General features: G+C 51.4%; 1 protein-coding gene across 1 annotated transcript; it reads left to right on the top strand.

Annotated features, from left to right (window-relative positions):
* Window positions 1–284: 284 nt before the first annotated feature.
* On the top strand, window positions 285–5,817 carry BATF (basic leucine zipper ATF-like transcription factor). Its single transcript, XM_054201391.1, has 3 exons — window positions 285–579; window positions 2,382–2,486; window positions 5,186–5,817. The coding sequence occupies exons 1-3, from the start codon at window positions 514–516 to the stop codon at window positions 5,390–5,392; spliced, it is 378 nt and encodes a 125-aa protein (XP_054057366.1). The 5' UTR covers window positions 285–513; the 3' UTR covers window positions 5,393–5,817.
* The last annotated feature ends 11,257 nt before the right edge of the window (window positions 5,818–17,074 follow it).

Here is a 17,074-nt window from a genome sequence, read left to right as displayed (position 1 = left end):
ACTGCCCTCCTTTGAGGGTCCAGGTTTCACAGCCAGAGACGGGGCTTTTATTCCTTTCCATCTCTGCTGTTTGTCTCAGAGAAAACCCATCTTGCTGTTTTTCAACCGCTTGAAGGTGTTTTTCGGGGGTTTTTCAGGCTATTTTGAAGCTCATTTTTCCCAGATGTGCTTTTTTTTTTTCTTCTTTTTTTTTTTTTCTTTTTTCTTCTTCTGTAACTTTTCTTCTTCGCCTTAAAGTTTCCGGCCACGTGACTTTCAGCTTACATCCCCAAGGTTCTGAGAAACCACAGGAGGCCGAGACCTAAAGGGAAGGTGCAGAGGCTCTGAGAGGAGAGGCAGAGAAAGTCGCAGAGGACAGCGTGCCTCCGGGACGGGCGAGAGACAAGAAGCCACAGGGCCATCTCACAGGGAACCGAGGAGGCCAGGGGAGAGGGAAGGGAAGCGAGACAGAAGGCAGGCACCCCAAGAGCATAAAGGAAGCTGAAGAGGCCCTGGGAGCCAGAAACGGGAGCCATGCCCCACAGCTCCGACAGCAGCGACTCCAGCAGCTTCAGCCAGTCCCCCCCTCCCAGCAAGCAGGTAAAGTGGGGACCCTTCTCCAGCCCTCCCAGCTGGAGAGTCCATCGGGGTGGGCCAATGGTTGGGCAGGAGGAAGGCTGGCACCCACTGCTGGTGTTTTCACAGAGCAGTATGGCGGGGCTTTCTAGGAATGGCTGTGGGGAGAGGGATGCAGGGCTGAGCCGACAGCCCCGGCAGGAGCCCTGGCCACCGAGCTGGGTACGGGTGGAGAGAGGAGGCCCGGTTACCTGGGGCTGTGCCAGGGGCAACTGGGGTGCCGGGATCCCCGGGCACGGTGGGCCCTGCTGGGCAGGGATTAGGCAGGAAGCTTCGGCATGAGAGTTGGTGCTCCGGCGAGGAGCCCGAGTGTGCAGCTCCTCGCCATGGACCAGGATGGCACAGGGGCAGCCTGCCTGCTTCCCGCTGCCGCGGGCAGCACTCAGGACCCAGAAAAACCCTGCCACTTTGGGTCTGCTCTCATTTCTGTTCAGCCTCAGGGGTTTTCTGTCTCAGTAATGCCAGACAGAGGGATTTTGGTTTGTTGAACAGAGTACCGTAATGGTAGGTCTTTTGCTGGCAGATACTGACACAAGTCTGAAGTATTTCCACTGCCTTTTCTGGCTAAGCTTTATTATATGTGTCATTCGCCATTTCTCTTGGGCTGGCAACAACAGCAAGTACCTGAGACTGGGCTCAGAAATCTTGGGGATGATGAGGGCAGATGATTTTGGGCTCGCAACCAGGCATGGGGAAGCGTCCTGGTAGAGAAGGGGATAAAGAACAGGGGTTGCCAAAGAACAGGGACCGGACTTGGTGCAGGATGTAGGAGCTGCCATATCTGAGACATTTGCAGGGTATTGAAGGCAAGGATAAAACGGTTAAGTTCAAAGAAGAGAACAGATCTTGGGCGGGGTGGAGGGGGGAGAGGATGTGGACAGACTGATGGGCTGGGAAGATAACTTTTGTGGCTGAGTTTCGTAGTCCTGTGGAGAAGCAGTGGTGTGAATGTTAGAGAGTCCACAAAAGAGACAGCGCAATATGAAAATAGAAGATGAAAGAGTCTGTGTGACGGTTTCAACTGTCAGAAGGCAGCAGCAGGACCAGATCTCAGCAGAGAATGGCTGCTGCATGAAGCAGCCTTGAGACCTGGAGACCTGGAGCCCCTGACCAAGGGGCTCGGGAGTGTTGCAGTCAGCACTGCAGGCATTGCTGCCAAGGGACTCCAGAAAAGAGCAAGCCCAGAGATCAGAGAGCTGGAGCAAATGAGATCTGGGAAAAACCAAAAGCTCCAAGTCTGTCTAGTTAAACAAAGCAAGGGCCACATTGCACTGTAAGGTCTGCAACAAATAAAGCCTGAGGGAGAAGGGTGATGGAGAGGGAGTGGGACCTACAGCGGTGAAAGGAGGAAAACACAGGCTGAATCTCTGGAAAGATGGTTGAGCCAAGGAGCTGGAATGTCTGCAGTGCCGTATCCCCGCAGAGAGACAGGGAAAGGAAAGGTTTTCTGTAAAAAGAATTCAAATTGTCTCCATTCTGGGACTCTGGTCCCTCAAGCCATATCCCAGGCCTGTGTCTTGGTGGAAGGAGAGTGGTCATTTTCCAGATGTGTTAGGATGCTTAAGGGTATCCAACTTGCACCTCCTGGCAACAGGGATGCCAAAAGCATCACACACCCCTGGGGCTTTATCCTGGTGCTGAGGGTGTGTATCCCATGTCCCGTGCTTCAGTGATGTTATCTGCTGTGTCTCCTTCCTGTCTACTGCCCTGCAGGAGCAGAGAGAGGGAGGGGATGCCCCAGTCATTTCCATGTCTTGTTTCCCTAGGACTCTTCTGATGACATGAGGAAAGTCCAAAGGAGGGAGAAGAATCGCATCGCTGCCCAGAAGAGTCGCCTGAGGCAGACCCAGAAAGCAGACACGCTGCACTTGGTGAGCACTCACACCCTTCCCCGTCCTGAGGAGCTGAGGGATCACATAGGGGACAATGTGCTTTTCCCCTAGGGACTCGGAGCAGAGATGCTCAGTTGAGGCAGGACAGGAAAAGTGAGGCCAGGGCAGGATGTAGGAGTCAGCGCTCGCAGCGAAAGCACACAGCCCAGGACGACTGCCAATGAAGCATTTAGTTTTGCAGCTAGTTTTGAATCCATCTTTATCTCACAATCTGACATCACCAATTTCCTTTCCTAATCTCTTCAAAAGTCAAAGGCAGGCTCTTTGGAAGTACAGGCTCACCCAGGCTGGCTCTCCCTGGGTTTGTGCTTCATGCCGTCACTTATGCAGCGGTGCAACAGTGTTCAAGGATGCTTTTCTGAGCCAGTAGTGCTTTGTATTCATTGGTATGGATGATGGTGCAATGTGGAGCTGAACGGGACAACTTAGTGTAGATAAATAAATGTTAATCATTTTCTAATATTTTTAAATGTCTCCACGGTAGCACTTGTATCCCTTTCTTCACCTGAACGCTGTGCAGTACCTGGAGGCTTTTCCTGTTGTTTAGTATGGATTTTCCCTCTTTTGGTTTGACTCTGCTGTCCCAATCTCCTCCTGTGGCACCATGGGCACCCCTGCAACTCTTCCCACTGTGAAGAACTAGGCATCTGCTTTTCAGGAGGGATGGTGACTTCTGGCTGTGTGTGTTTGGGCAGGAGTGTGTGGTCAGTGTTGGAGCCCAGGGACTGGGCTACTTTGCATTTTGCACATTTGTAAGCGCAGTCCCCTGTGCTTTGGGCCGCTGGCGGGCGGGATGTAGAATACACAGTCTGCAGTGGGCAGAGACCATCTTTATCCCTGCACTGGGCTTGGCTGCCCTTTGAAAAGTGGTAATCGGGCCTATGTTGAAAAAAACATCCTTTGACTTAGTGGTCTCAATATTCCCCCAGATCCCCATTTTTGGGAAGAATTATTGAGAAGCCGCCCCTGAACATTCCTCCTTACATACTGCTCTCAGTCCATGGTTAGAGCTGGGTTTAAGACAGAGATTTCATTCTTTTCTTAGTCGCTGATGGTCTCTCTAGAGCTGACATGGCTCCAGGCTGATTGCATTAAGTCTGTCAGCAGCAATGGCTCTGGGTGACTGTGCCTGAAAGGAGCGGAGAGACACCCTTTCCTTGGGGTCAGTGCTCTCTACAAGGTAATCCCAGAGGTGGGTGGGCTCTGATTCTCCCCCTGGAAAATCCTGCGTAGCTCTGCGCCAAGAAGATTTGGGCTGCTCTTCTTAGAGCAGATGACAAACCACCTGCTTACAAGATGACTACTGCTCAGTGAGCATTGATAGCACACACTCTTTGCCTTCCTATGGGAACGGGAGAAGGCGGGCTACTCCCAGTTTGGTTCAGACGGAGAGGATCCTGGCAGGCAGCTGGAGAAATACAGGGAGGCAAGTAGAGGATGGATGGTGAATTTTTGCTGATGTTTTTCCAATTCCTGGTGAACAGTGACCCCCGCTGCTCCTGGGTTCATTCCCTGAGTGCCTTTGGCTGACTCTGCATTAGGGACTTTGCTTCTCTGATGTGGTTCTGCCCAGGAGAGCAGCATGGCTTATCCTGAGCTATGGTGGTAGGAAAGGAGCCAGCAGCTCCATCTGCCCCAGGGCTTCGTAGCTTGTGTTTTGAGAGGAATGAGTCATAGGGATGCTCCCGGCCCCTGGGTGATTCCCGTCAGCTCCTGAGTTCGACGTCAGACATGATTTCTACAGCATTTAGTCACGTCTGAGAGATGCTCAAGCTCCTCCTGTGACAGCCACTGTAACTGCCGGGTGCGTTTCAACCTGTACCCGGCGAGCGGGCATCATCAGAAGTCAGTGTGGCAGTGGAGGGGTAAGCGGAGGGGTGACAGGTTTGCCTTGCGAGGTGGCGGTGCAGCTTTCCAGGGCCTCAGAGCTCTGGGTCCCGCTTTAGCTGTCTCAGCTGCATTTGCAGAGCCTGCCGCCACGTCCTCCCTCCTTCCTCAGCCCTGCCGAGGCTGCTGGCTCCATGGGATGCTGCAGCCTGGAGCTGATTGCACTTGGGCAGCAGTAGAGGTAGCAAAGGCTGCGATGCTCTCGGATCCTTGAGACAAGGCTGAGCATCGTTATTAACCCCTTTGTTGTTATTCTCATGAATAACAGTATTAATTCAGTTCTTCTGAGGCCTCGGTTTCTCTTTTCTTCTGACTCAAGCGTCTCCCCCTCCTCCCCACCATGCCGCTGGTTTCCCCGGCTGCTAGCAGGAAGCAGTGAGTCTTTTCTTTCCAGGGCAATGACAGGTTTCCTGTGGCAGGTGGTTTTCTGGTTAAAGACGGCGGTTATTCAGCGTGCCCTCCCCCCGGCCGGGCGGCCCGGGAAGCGTCCGGGCGAGTGCCTGTGCGTGAGAGGGAGCGAGAAAGCCTGGGCGGGAGCACACGCCACAGTCACTTCTCGTAAGCCGGGGCCGGGGAGAGCGGCTGAGGCCACCAGCATCGCACCCGCACCCGGCCCGGCCGGCTGGGGGAGTGGGGTTTGCCCAAGAGCGACTCTGTGTGCCGAATTTACCGGAAACGTGTCATTCTGGAAACTCTGCGGGGCAGAGAGGCGCGGGACAGCCACCCCCGTGTCCCCAGCTCATCCCTGCGGCTCCCGCGCTGAGGAAGCCCCTGTGGTTTTGTCTCCTCAGGAGAGTGAAGACCTGGAGAGGCAGAACGCTGCCCTGCGCCGGGAGATCAAGCAGCTGACGGAGGAGATGAAGCACTTTGCCTCGATGCTGAGCTCCCACGAACCGCTCTGCTCCATCCTGACATCCCCTCCACCGCCCCCAGAAGTGCTGTACGCCACACACTCCTTCCACCAGCCCCACATCAGCTCCCCACGCTTCCAGCACTGAGCCAGCCAGCGGAACGGCAGCCTGGGGGCTCCACCGACGGCAAGAAGCAATTTCATGGGGCTCGCTTTTCCATCCAAGGGAGAGGGACGGACGGACAGACACCCCTTCTCAAAGTGTGTACTCTGAGTGACTTGCCTAAGACTTGCTCCCTGTGCAGAAATGGCAGAGCCACCAGGAGGCATCTTCGGGCAGTTTCCAGCTTGGATCCTGGGAAGAGGAAGCATTCGCAAAAGAGCACCAATCGCCTTCCCTGGTGCTTGCCTGGGGACGCTCGCAGGAGCATGTGGCACCGGCAGCCTCCGGCGCGCAAGAGCCAGAGCTCCAGGACGAGGAATGGGAGCAGGGGCAGAGGGGAAGGTTGGGGGCCACAGAGTACCAGGGCAAAACTGGTTTATTTTTGTAAAATAAAAGTTGAAAATGTTTAACTCTCTGTTTCCAAAATAGGACCTGAGCCACTCCTAAGGCCCAGCATGACACAGGATGCAGGGAGCAGGAGGGGAGAGCCTGGAGTCCAGGGAACAGCCCTGCGTGTGCTGGTGTCTAATGCAGGGCCAGCAGCTGAAGCCCCACGTTTAGAGGCGGGGGGGGGCATGTGTGTGGGTTGGGCAGGCTGGGGAGCAATGGTTTGTGGGGTGATGGGGACCCTGGGGGTGATGGGTCCCTCCTTGCTGCAGGGCTGGACCTGGCTAATGAGTCTGACATGCCACATCGTAGCATCACAGGTCTCTTCCCCGTCGACCCCCTGAGCTCCCTGCTGCCAATGGCTAGACCTCCACATGCTCCCCTTGCACGCGTGGAACTGCACTGCCATATCATGTCACCTCGTGTGTGCGGCTTGGTGGGCTGGCGAAGCCTTCAGCTTGGCCAGCAGCACAGCTGGGAAAGAGCATCGCAGCGTGGAGGGGGGCGATGATGCTGTGCTGCAGCGCACCGGGCAAGCAGGACCTCGTAGGACCCTTGCTCTAAGGCACCCTGCTCTAAGGCACGTAGCAGCAGCCTACGCTGTTTCCCCTTCACCACCAGTCACAGCTCTGCAAAAGGCTGCTGCACTACCTCATGCATTCAAGCAGATGAAACCTGAAAGGTCAGGGAAGAGATTAGTTCTGCTGGGTCTGATTTAGTGGAAACACAAACCGGTCCATACAGGCGGTCTCTGCGCCTAACACCCCACCAGCCAGCAGTCCACCTATCAGCCCCGTTCTATACACAAGGCTGAAGCCCACCTGCCAGTGCAGGTCCTGTTGCTAATGCTGGCTCAGGACTGCTGCCATCTCCACGGAGCATCAGCTGCAATTTTTTCAGCATAGGGTGCCACGAGCAATGCTGCTGATGTAGGCTTTTAACTGAGCTAAATGGACCCAACTTGCGGAATCATAGAATAGTTTGGGTTGGAAGGGACCTTTAAAGGTCATCTAGTCCAACCCCCCTGCAATAAGCAGACATCTTCAACTAGATACCCTTCTTCCAGGCACAGAGAAGTGGTGTATTTACAAATGGGTTTTGGCCCATCATCATAGCCCTCAAGAGCAGTTGGGAAAAGTCTGTGATGTGCTGTGCTGTGCCCATTTTCTCTCTCTAGTTTGCACTAACAGGATGATAACCAAACACTGCCATGCCTCAGGACAGGTGCAGGTAGCACCGCGACTTCTCCTGCCATGGCCTGTTAAGAGGCTTGTGAACCTCCTGCCTCCAGCTTCTGTGCCAGCATGGGAAGTAACGTGGCCAGGGACGCCTGCTGTCAGCACGTTGGCCTGGGTGACACCACCCTGCAAAAGCAGTGCTGAGGCAATGGGCGACTGCCCTGGCCCTTGTCCATGCAGCTCTGCCCCCCGCCCCGGGGGGGATGCTCACACATAGAGGGGGGATGGTGATTACTCCGGTCGGGCAGCTAGGTTTTCTGCATACAGGACACATAAAATACATCTACTGGCAGCAAAAAGATTCTAACCAGGTTCACAAAAAAGCAGCAGGAGCAATTTCAGTGTGTCTTACATCAGCCGTGTCTGCTAGGTCTCACACCAGCAGGTTTCACTCCATCCCTTGGTACAACAACCGGAGCTGCCGATCCCCCGCACAGGCCATGCTTTGAGCCACCCAGGTTACAAAGGCCCTTCCCAAACTGCATTTCTGGGGGATTTGGCTCTTTAAGCCCAGGAGAGAAAACTAGCTGCAGCTCTGGAGGAGCTTGTTTTTACAGGCTGTGCTTCTGCTCCTTCAGCTTCTGGTGGGTTTGCTCCCGGATTTCTCACTTGCTGTTCCTTAGGGCTCTGATGCTCCCATGCTTCCTGGGTTATACAGAATCCGAGAAAAAAAAGCTACTGCTACCTTGCTTGGGGCTTGCTGTGCAGGGCACTGCAGGCCCATGCACCTCACTGAAGGATGCAACAGGTCCCCAGCAAAGCTTGCGGTGACTTAAAACACAGTATTGCCTACAATAACGAGAAATCTCCATCCTTGCTGTAAGCCTTTGTGTTTTCTCATGGCTGTAAAATGCTAAGCTTGGTTCTAGAAGCAGATGGAGAAGGTCCTACCCTGATGTATATGTATCGCCTATGCCCACACAGACATGAAGCCAATAGTTTTGTTGCAGAGCTGTCGAGGTCTGAGATCCTGCAGGCTGGGTGGGGTTCTGCATAATGCCCGCAGAATTGCTAGACTACTCACTGGTAACGTCTCAGACTTATTGTTGCGACTCAGAACGAAAATAAGTGGTAAGTGGTGAGACTGGGAGACAGGTTTGCAACAACATCCTCTCCAGAACCTAAACAATAGTCCTGGCATCATCGGTTAAGGTGCCCTTCTTCTGCATGGCTGGCTGTGAGCTGGAAGGCCTCCAAGAAGCGTTGTGCTCAGCCGTTTTGGCCAAACACTGGGTGTATGTTGACGCTAAGGGACACGATCTTCCAATCTGACTTGTCTTTGCCTCGGTCTTGCCCTCAAAAACCTGATCACAGAAGATGATCAGCACGGTTCAAGTGGTTTTTAACCTCTCAGTTGCTTCTGGTGACTGTTAGGTGTCTTGGATGCATTCTCTCTTTGTTATGAAGAATGGTTCCCCTGGGAGACCTCCTTAGCACCCAGGCAACAAGGGACAACAGCGCTTTCAACCTGAATCACCGAGAAAAAGATGTTTTCCTGAGGCTGAGACCTGCACAAGCTGCTTGTTGAGGCTCTGTGAGGAGATCCTTTCACTTCTGTCCCAGTGCTGTCTCTTGCTTCTCTTTCCTTTGGTTCCTGGCCTCTGCTCAAGGCTTCTCACGTAACTAGTTTTGATTTCTAAGTAGCCAAGTGCCTGTCCTCTGGTGTGGCTCTCACTGTTGTCAGCAAATGAATTGTTAATGAGTTTAAATGAGGAGCAAAGGGCAGGGTGGTGGCCAGGGCAATCATCCCTGATTGCTTTCGATTGTCTGCTCCTACTCGAAGTGCAATTCCTTTTGAATTTCATTTCCACGGCATCTGGCGTATCTAAAGTGTTGTGTGAGTATTAGCTGGCCTTGCCCAACTCCCAGGAGCACCGTGCTGCTTGCTGCTCCAAGGGAAGGGGTACTTCTGGGCACACAAGTGGAGAAATTGGCTGAAGGCTGGGTAGGATGGCAGTGCCTTTCTGTTGCACTACATAGTCCCTCACCGAAAAGCTCCCTCTACGCAGCAAAGAGATGAGGGCTCACAGGAGGCTGAAGGACTCTTTTTGAGCCAGGCAAGGCCAGGTAGAGAGACAACTCTTCCCTGCAAGCACAGCCTGCTGAAATACTGCTGGTTTGTGCTGGCCTCTGCTGGGCAAAGGCTGAGCTCTCCCAGCCTGCAACCGCGCTTCTGGGTGACACCCTCTTCACGCTCCCCTGCACTTCTTGGCGACCTCCTCTTCACGCTCCCCTATGGCAAGAGCTGGCTCCAAGGTTAGGCTGGCTATTGCCAGAGACTAGGGAAAGACCTGTGAGGCTCAAGGTTAACATGTGTGAAGGCAAGGGTTGAGTAAGTCTGCCTGATGTTCAGGTCCAAGAGGAAACGTGGGGCTGTGGTTTCCCTTGGCCAAGGATCTCATAGCTTGGGCCAGGGGCCAGTTCTGCTTTGTGGTCCCAGCATGTTTCCATTGTTGTGCAAGGGTGCGGGGAGCTTGGCTTGGCATCGCTCACCTTCCCCCGCTCCCGTGGGGCTTGCAGAGCGGTGTGCAGGCAGTGCTGCGCTGGATGTGGGGACTGAGCCCTGGGAAACATCCCAGGTGGAGGGGTACGAGCTACTCGCTTAAACAAGCACAGACCTGACTACAGCCCTGATGAACTATACAATCACCTTCACCAAGACCTGAGATGAGAACCATAGATTTCGGTATGTTGATACTCAGGAAAGCTTTTGTAGAGGCAATTGGGATGGATTTCTGCCCAGCAGCCTTGTCCTGGGGGATCTGCTATGGATGCATAATTGGGCAAAGGCAGCCCAAAGCCCAGCGGTTTGGGGGTGCATAGCAGTTGCGGGCAGGTGGAAGGTGGCACTGGGAGGCAGCTGCCATGGGTGCTTTTCAAGCCTCCACATTTACTTGCTGGCTGCTGTTTTCCCTGCAGACAAAACAGAGGTGTGTGGCAAACATCTGTTGATACAATCAGAGAATGGAGATGGGAACTGGGGGACACGAGAGTTACATTTTCCTTTATGGCCTTCACTGAATCTCAATACCTCCTATGGAGCAGGGCATCCTGGCAGCTCTGTGCAGAAGGACAGCAAGTCACAAAACATGGAGGATGCAGTAATTTTCTCCCTAAAAGCACAGGCTCAGCACTTTACAAACACTCAGTATCAGCATTTCAGGGTTGCTTCTATGGTAAGATAAATAAAGATATGACATTTGCTGCTGACTTAAGCTTAACATATCTCCCCAGATGGGAAGCCCAGGGCAATCTTTTACGCCTGGTATTCCCTTCCTGCTTCATCCTCCTCAGCTCAGCTGCAGGCTCCCAGTGTGCCGGCTGCCAAGGTGGGCAGACACAGAGCCAGCCGCTCCAGGGGAACCTGCATTCATCCTACTGCATGGGGCTGTTATGATCCCAGCTGTCGTCACTGTGATGCCCTCCCTTTAAATGGACTCACATGTGAATTTTCTCTCTTGAGGAACAGCGGAAGAGGTAATACCCAAGCACGGTATGCATGGAGTCAGAAGAGAAATAGAGGCATATCTTCAGTTTGGCCACGGACAGAAAAAGCAGCTCTGTTGCCCACTTTGCTGTGGCTCCAAATGATTTATGCGCTTTGTTTTGCAAATCCCATCTCTGAAGTCACTTCTGTTAGGGCTGCCAGCCTGCAGCAGCAAGAGGATAATCTCCTGCATACTGAACTGAAGCAGCAGCCCACAAAAGAGACGCTCTCTCTGCCTCTTACAATGATCATAGTGTCCAAAGCAGCGCTTGTCATACAAGAATGCTGTCTGGATGCTAATATTTCGGCACACAGCGATCAAAGAAGATCAGGAATCACTGCTAAGAGACAAAGAATTTTTATGAATTAAAAGCTGGCAAGAAGAGAAAAAGCAAAGCGTGGCATGGAATGGCAAGACTTTCTCCTAGCAAACAGCACTGTGCTCACTTCGTCTGGGTCCTTCTTCTGCTGTGTTGCCACCTTATTGATTAATGATCTGCAGGGGATCTGAGCAGTGAGGCGGCAACGTGTATATACATAAAGTTTTTTAGGTTAATCAAAAATCTAGCCAACTAAACAGTAGGGGATGTATATTCATTTCTTGCCAGGGCAGGGTTACGACGAGTGCATTAAGGTTACTACATAAGACTGTAATTTTTCTTGCAGCTGAGGTTGCAGACACCAGCTGCTGAGAGCCCTACTGCTTCAGAGACATCCGCACAGAGAGAGCCCACGTTCCTCCCAACTCCTGCACCAGTTCTCTACTCCATCCTAAGACGCTATCAACTTCTCTCCCCTCACAGCAGCGATGGTGTGGTGCCCTGGGCCCCAGGACTTGTCCCGGGTTTGTCCTTTTTGCTGCAGTGCCAGTGGGAGGAAGAAGAGGAATATGCCCAAGTTCAGCAGTGAGCCATGCACATTTCCAGCACTCTTTAATTATTAATTAATGCCAGCTGCAAGCATTAGGAGATGAAAACCTTTTTTGTGTCATTGACATGAACTGGTATGACTCACTGAGATGGAGGCTGGAGGATGCTGAGTAAGAAGGGCTTATATACTTTGAGCTTTTGGTATTTGGGGTTAATCTGTGACCCTGATCTGGACTGGGGATGTAAATCTAGACTGTTGCTGAGTTTTGAGTCTAGCTGCCTTTTTTTCACTTCTTTTATTTTGAGCTGAGTGAGGAGATGTTCATGTCCTACGTGTGTGCCTGGTGCACAGCAGAGGACTGAGGTGGGCTTGCTCTAGTGACAGAGCAGACAGAGCACGGCTCCCTTCACAACTATCTGTATCCCCACAGCTTTTCACAAGCAAAGGTCGAAACCTGGGCTTCAGATGCTCGAGCAGCGCAGCAGGCTAACCACAGTTACACAGCTTTTGGATTAGAGCTGGTTGTCATCCGGCCAGACCAGAGAGTGGGGCAGAGCAAGTTGGTGTCTGTTTGCAGAAGGCCATGCAGAGGTAGCGTAACCGCCCTGAGCCTCGAGGGTTGTGCACTAACCAACAACCGGCACATCCGAGGTACCACGGGTGCAAGTGCTCTTCCATGCTGTGCGCTCCTTTACGCCCTTACGCTGCAAGAAGGCAGCTGAGAATATTAGCACTTCAGCCGTGCCCTCCCATGTGCTCTTTGAAGTTCAGACCTATATGATTCATCCATACAAACATCACACCTGAACTGGACAGGTTAAATTAAATTAAAGCCATTGCTACGTTAAAGCCAGGCTTTGGACAGGGATATTTGATCTGTAAAGAGGCGGTAGTTCTAGCTGCTGTTGGGCAAGCCCTTGCAGCCAAGGCTGGAAGGTGTCAGACTGGTGGTGGGGAACACCAGCCCTGCCCCTGGCACCTTAACTCTTTGTGCCCCCGTTTCCCCTGTAAAATAGATGTAGGTGATGCATCCCCAGTGAAGTTTGAGAACTACAGATGAGGCATGCTGAAGGGGAGCAAAACGCCATTTTCCTTCCTTAAGTTATGCTTTTGAAAGGCCTTAAACTTTGAAGAGGATGGGTTTGGTGCTCAAAGTTATCCCCTGCACAGCTTTGGTGGTTCTGACGTCTGCAGTATTCTCTGGATGAGATTTTAGATTGTGCAACTAAGCCTTCACGTTTTGTGTAGAGGAAGGTAATTTTTGCAAAGTTTTGAGTGCTGCAGAGCCTGCATGCGGCACTGTTATAAACATAGCTGTCCACCACTGGATGTGTCCCCAGATCTTTACACAGGAACTGCAATAGGAAAGATTCATAAGGGTTTAAGGTATCAAAATAATTGTGTACCTAACCTACAGTAATAAACTAACCCACTGCATTTATAAGCTGTACGCTGGGTCCTGCTTTCTGGTGGCCCCTGCGGTGTAGAAAGCCGCAGGTGCCAGCAGAGGGCTCGCAGCCTTCCCTGCGCTATAGGGGAACAACGCTGCCTTTGTCCAACGGCAGCCCTTGCCCTGCACGGTCTGTCTCCAGCTGTGCATTGCATCCAGCTGTGACCCAGAAGAAGTGAGTGGTTCTGCCAGTTATTCGAGTCTTGGTCTAATGATATGACTATCTGCCTTCTGAAGACCTCCACTAAAGCAGTTTGCATGTTGAACCCAATAGAAAACATCTTCCCTCCACCAACAAAGATCTTGTAATCTTCTCCGCAATGTCTGTGGTGAAAGGTTGTGTGGGATAGACTTCTGACAACTTTTCTGGACCTTAATCTTGTCAGTGAAAATGTGATAGAGCCACCTAAGAGCTGCATTAGCTAGGTCTTCTAAGTGCAAGGATGAGATTTAGAGGCACAAATCACAATGCTGTGAGTTCGGGAGCAAGGGACATCCTGTGATCCCGTGGGCTTAGATACTTCCCATTTAAAGGGAGCCTAAGCATCCTCTGAAGTCTCTGCAGGAACTGCATGGCTGCAAGGTGCAGTAGATCCCTGAGTACCTGCTTTTCCCTGGCAACCTTCATCTTTTGTCCCACCTATTCCTTGGATCTCTGATCCAGTGTAGGAGAGAAAAGGCCATCAAGGAATTCTTCTTTTCACAATAATTTTCTAATGTGCCTTCTGCACAGCTTCCACGCCAATTTTCACCACCCGTTTGTTAGGGCCTTGCTTGACATTGAGGCCTGTTGCCATTCACTAGAAATCATAAAGCTGGGCTGTCATTGCCAGCATCATCCCTAGGGTTTCTGTGTTTTTTGGGTGGGCTTTAAGAAAACCAAGCTTGTTCCAAGACATGTTCTTCAGTCCTTACAGAACATAAAGGAATTGCATGTTCTCATAGGTCTTAAAGACAGAGTATATGCCAAGATATATGCCAAGATATGTCAGAAGTTGGATTTCTTGAGATCAGTGGGGAAGCCAGAGATGTTAGGCTCTACCTGACGGCCTGTACCGTTACATTTAATTTGGGCCCTGCTTCTGCCTCTGGTTTAGTGCCTTCCAACCTTCACAGATACTTATGGCTGCAGGATCCTGTAACCTTTTTAGCACTTGTGTCAATCTCTATGTAAAGGAGATTTCATTCAAGCTTTAAAACCTACTTCAAGGGGTTGTCCTGAAATATAAATAATTTTTCATGGCTAAGAAATTTTTATATAAAGATGCTCTGATGAGGGAAATCCAAAAGCAGCTGCTGTGTTGCTTCAAGGAGGGAAAGAGGCTCATCTGAGTAGAAACAGATGCGGCAATGGAGAGAGGAAGAAATGCAAAGCACAGGAGTTTTATTTTGGTCCAGAAATTGGCAAACAATATAAAGGGGTGATTGGATAGTTCACAGAGCCAGAAACAAAACAAAACAGCCCTGAAATCTGAGGAGAGGAGTTCTGGGAAGCGTGGGCCTATAGGTATGAAAAATACTTGACTAAATCGGCTTTGGGGGAGCCAAGGTTGCTTCCCTGACTGGCTCGTGTTCGCTTGACAGGCTGCAATCATCAGAGGCTGGGCAATGCTTTCATCCATCTGCTTTCAGCTGTTATTTTCAGCAGGGTCTGTGTTTTAGTCATTCTTGATTTACTGTTGGACTTTTCCGATTGGATTAAGACACTGGTTGAGTGCGAACAAACTGCTCCTTGCTTGGCAGGCTCTGGCTTGCTACGGACTTTTTGTTGGTGATGGGTAAAACTGAGGGGTTTTGAGAGAAATTTAGGAGCTGAAGGTGGGACTAAAACACAACTCAAGACAACAGACTGTTTCTGACTCCAGTTTGGAGTAGGGCTGGCAGGAGGCAAAGGACCCAGCATGTGTTTCTTATTCCTCTCCCATATATCTAAATATTTTTCTGTGTGTGTGCTCAATTTTTAGTCACACTTAGAGAAATGTAACTGTTTTCAGTGTTTTACAAATGTATGACAGGCTTTCCTCAACTCTTTATTTTTTCCTTTATACTCTTTCTGCTTTTTCTTTTTCTGTGACCTAAGCCTGAAACCCACGTTCAGTCCCTGTTAGTCACTGGTATCTTCCTCTCTGCTGCCCAGAGACCTTTGACTGCAGCAGACTGCCATACAGTACCTAACTGGGTTACCCTGCATCTCTCTGAGTTTACAAATTAAAGATGCCAGGGGCTGTGATAACACTTTCAGCTACAGATAGCTAAAGCTACAGTTCTAAAGTCATACAGACCTAAATACAACATGTAGGTGACATATTTAAATTAGTCTTGAGTAACTTAAATAACGTTTTACTATCTGGAAATTTTGCTCCTCGCTCTGCTTTCGGGATTATTAATGACGCTCCTCTAGCAAGCCCAGTTTGCCATGCTAAAAATTTGCCTTTTTTTTTCTCTTGATCTTAGCGTTTCGATTGCTCTTCAGTAAATGATAGTGATTACCTCTGGGTAACTTTGATTTTGATAATATTGTGGAGAATTTTGTAAAGACTTTTTCAAATCTGATGATCCTAAAAGTTAATTTTCTGTATACTCTACTGTTATATCCTCAGTTATATCCTTTTATATATATATATATCCTATATAGTATTATATCCTTAGTCCTCAGACTAAGGAGCTGTTGGACCATGACTTCCTGCTTCATTTCACCTCTGCGCTCTGCCGTGCTATTCACTCATTGCATTCCTGATACATTTAAATCACAAATTGCTTAGAACAAATTCTTCTGTCCTTTCTGTTGTCTCAATACGGAGCTTAGAGTAACTTTGGGTGCCTAACCAAATAACAAATGGTGAGGAGGACCCTCTTTTCTGGCTCTTGCTTCTGAATTTGCCTTTCTCGTTTATTATGTAAAAGGACTACGTTATGGTTAAGTTGTACCATCGTAAGGAGCATCCCAGGTGAGGCCAGAGGTTCGCTGGCAAAGCTGTGGGCTGATGCCGGGGAGAGCAGGGAGGTTTGCAGCTCTGCCCGGCGGTGATTTCAGCAGAGCACATAGGGAAGGCTGCACCGGCTTCACCCGTCTCCAGCTGTGCTCCTGGACACTCTGCTGGGAGTAGGAAACTCAAGAAGCGAGCTCTGTGAGGAGCAAGAACCACTTAAGGTGACATTTGCCTAGGGTTCTAGGGTGGTTTTTTTTTTTTTTTTTTTTGCTTGCATGGGAAATACAAACACGCAGGCACCAAAGCTGAGTGTCATTTCGTGAGTCTCACCAAAGCGAGAGCATTTGCTCCCGGCAGCAGTCAGAAGACAGTGTCAGTAACCTCTGACAGCATTCCACAAAGTAAATACAAGCCAGAGGAACTTCACTTCTTCATTCTCTGACCCAAGTCTTTGTTTCGGGAATACAACATCCTAAAGACAGGTCACTGGTCCCACTTTTCCAAGTGAACTTTGAGCTGTGTGTTTAAAGCTGGAAGAGAGCTGAGCAACACCAGCATGCAACCAAGTCCACATTCTGAAGCTCGCGCTGAGTAATGTTTGTACAGTTCAGATAACACGACGTTAATTAAATGAACTGTAGATCACAAGCCATCTCCAGGCAGGAATCTGTCAAGAGTGGCACGTTGCTAAATAACGCTGACTCATTAACTGCGAGTTCCCCAGGAGGATGAAAAACAAACACCACTTTTGGCTCTTTTGCTTCAGTCGCATCACGGAGATGTTTTAATTTTGACTCCACTGGATGTTTTCACTTTGTAGTGCGCCATGTCATGAAAAAAACCAAAACCCAAACCACACATCGGACGCCAAGCCTAATGAAACCCCCAACCCCTGCTCATCTCTGGCTGGGTCGGGCACTGCCCACGGACACACAGCCCCCCCCAGGGCACAGCGCTGGGTCACTCCGTGTCCCGCAGGTCTCTCCCGCACCGGGCCTGATTCACCGCGGGGCGGCCGCTCGGCGGGGCCTGCGAGCGGCGGGGCGGCGGCGGCGGCCCCGGGCAGGGGACGGGGCGCGGGGGGGGGGGGGGGGGGGGGGGGGCGGCCCCTCCGCCGTCGCAGGGCCCCCGCCAGGCCTACCGCTCCGCCGGTGCCCCGCTGGTTGTGTCCCCTCCGCCCCCCTCCCACTGCTCCCCGCCCCGGGGCAGCCAGACGCCCTGCCCGCCCCCGCGGCGGGGCGGGGCGGAGGGCGGGGTGGGGGGGGGGCCGGGCCGGGCCTCCCCGCACGGCGGCAGCCAGTGAGC

This window comes from Rissa tridactyla, chromosome 4 (assembly GCF_028500815.1).
Source record: "Rissa tridactyla isolate bRisTri1 chromosome 4, bRisTri1.patW.cur.20221130, whole genome shotgun sequence".
Lineage (NCBI taxonomy): Eukaryota > Metazoa > Chordata > Aves > Charadriiformes > Laridae > Rissa > Rissa tridactyla.
Note: the sequence above shows the minus strand (reverse complement) of the source record. Positions and strands in the feature narration are given on the sequence as shown.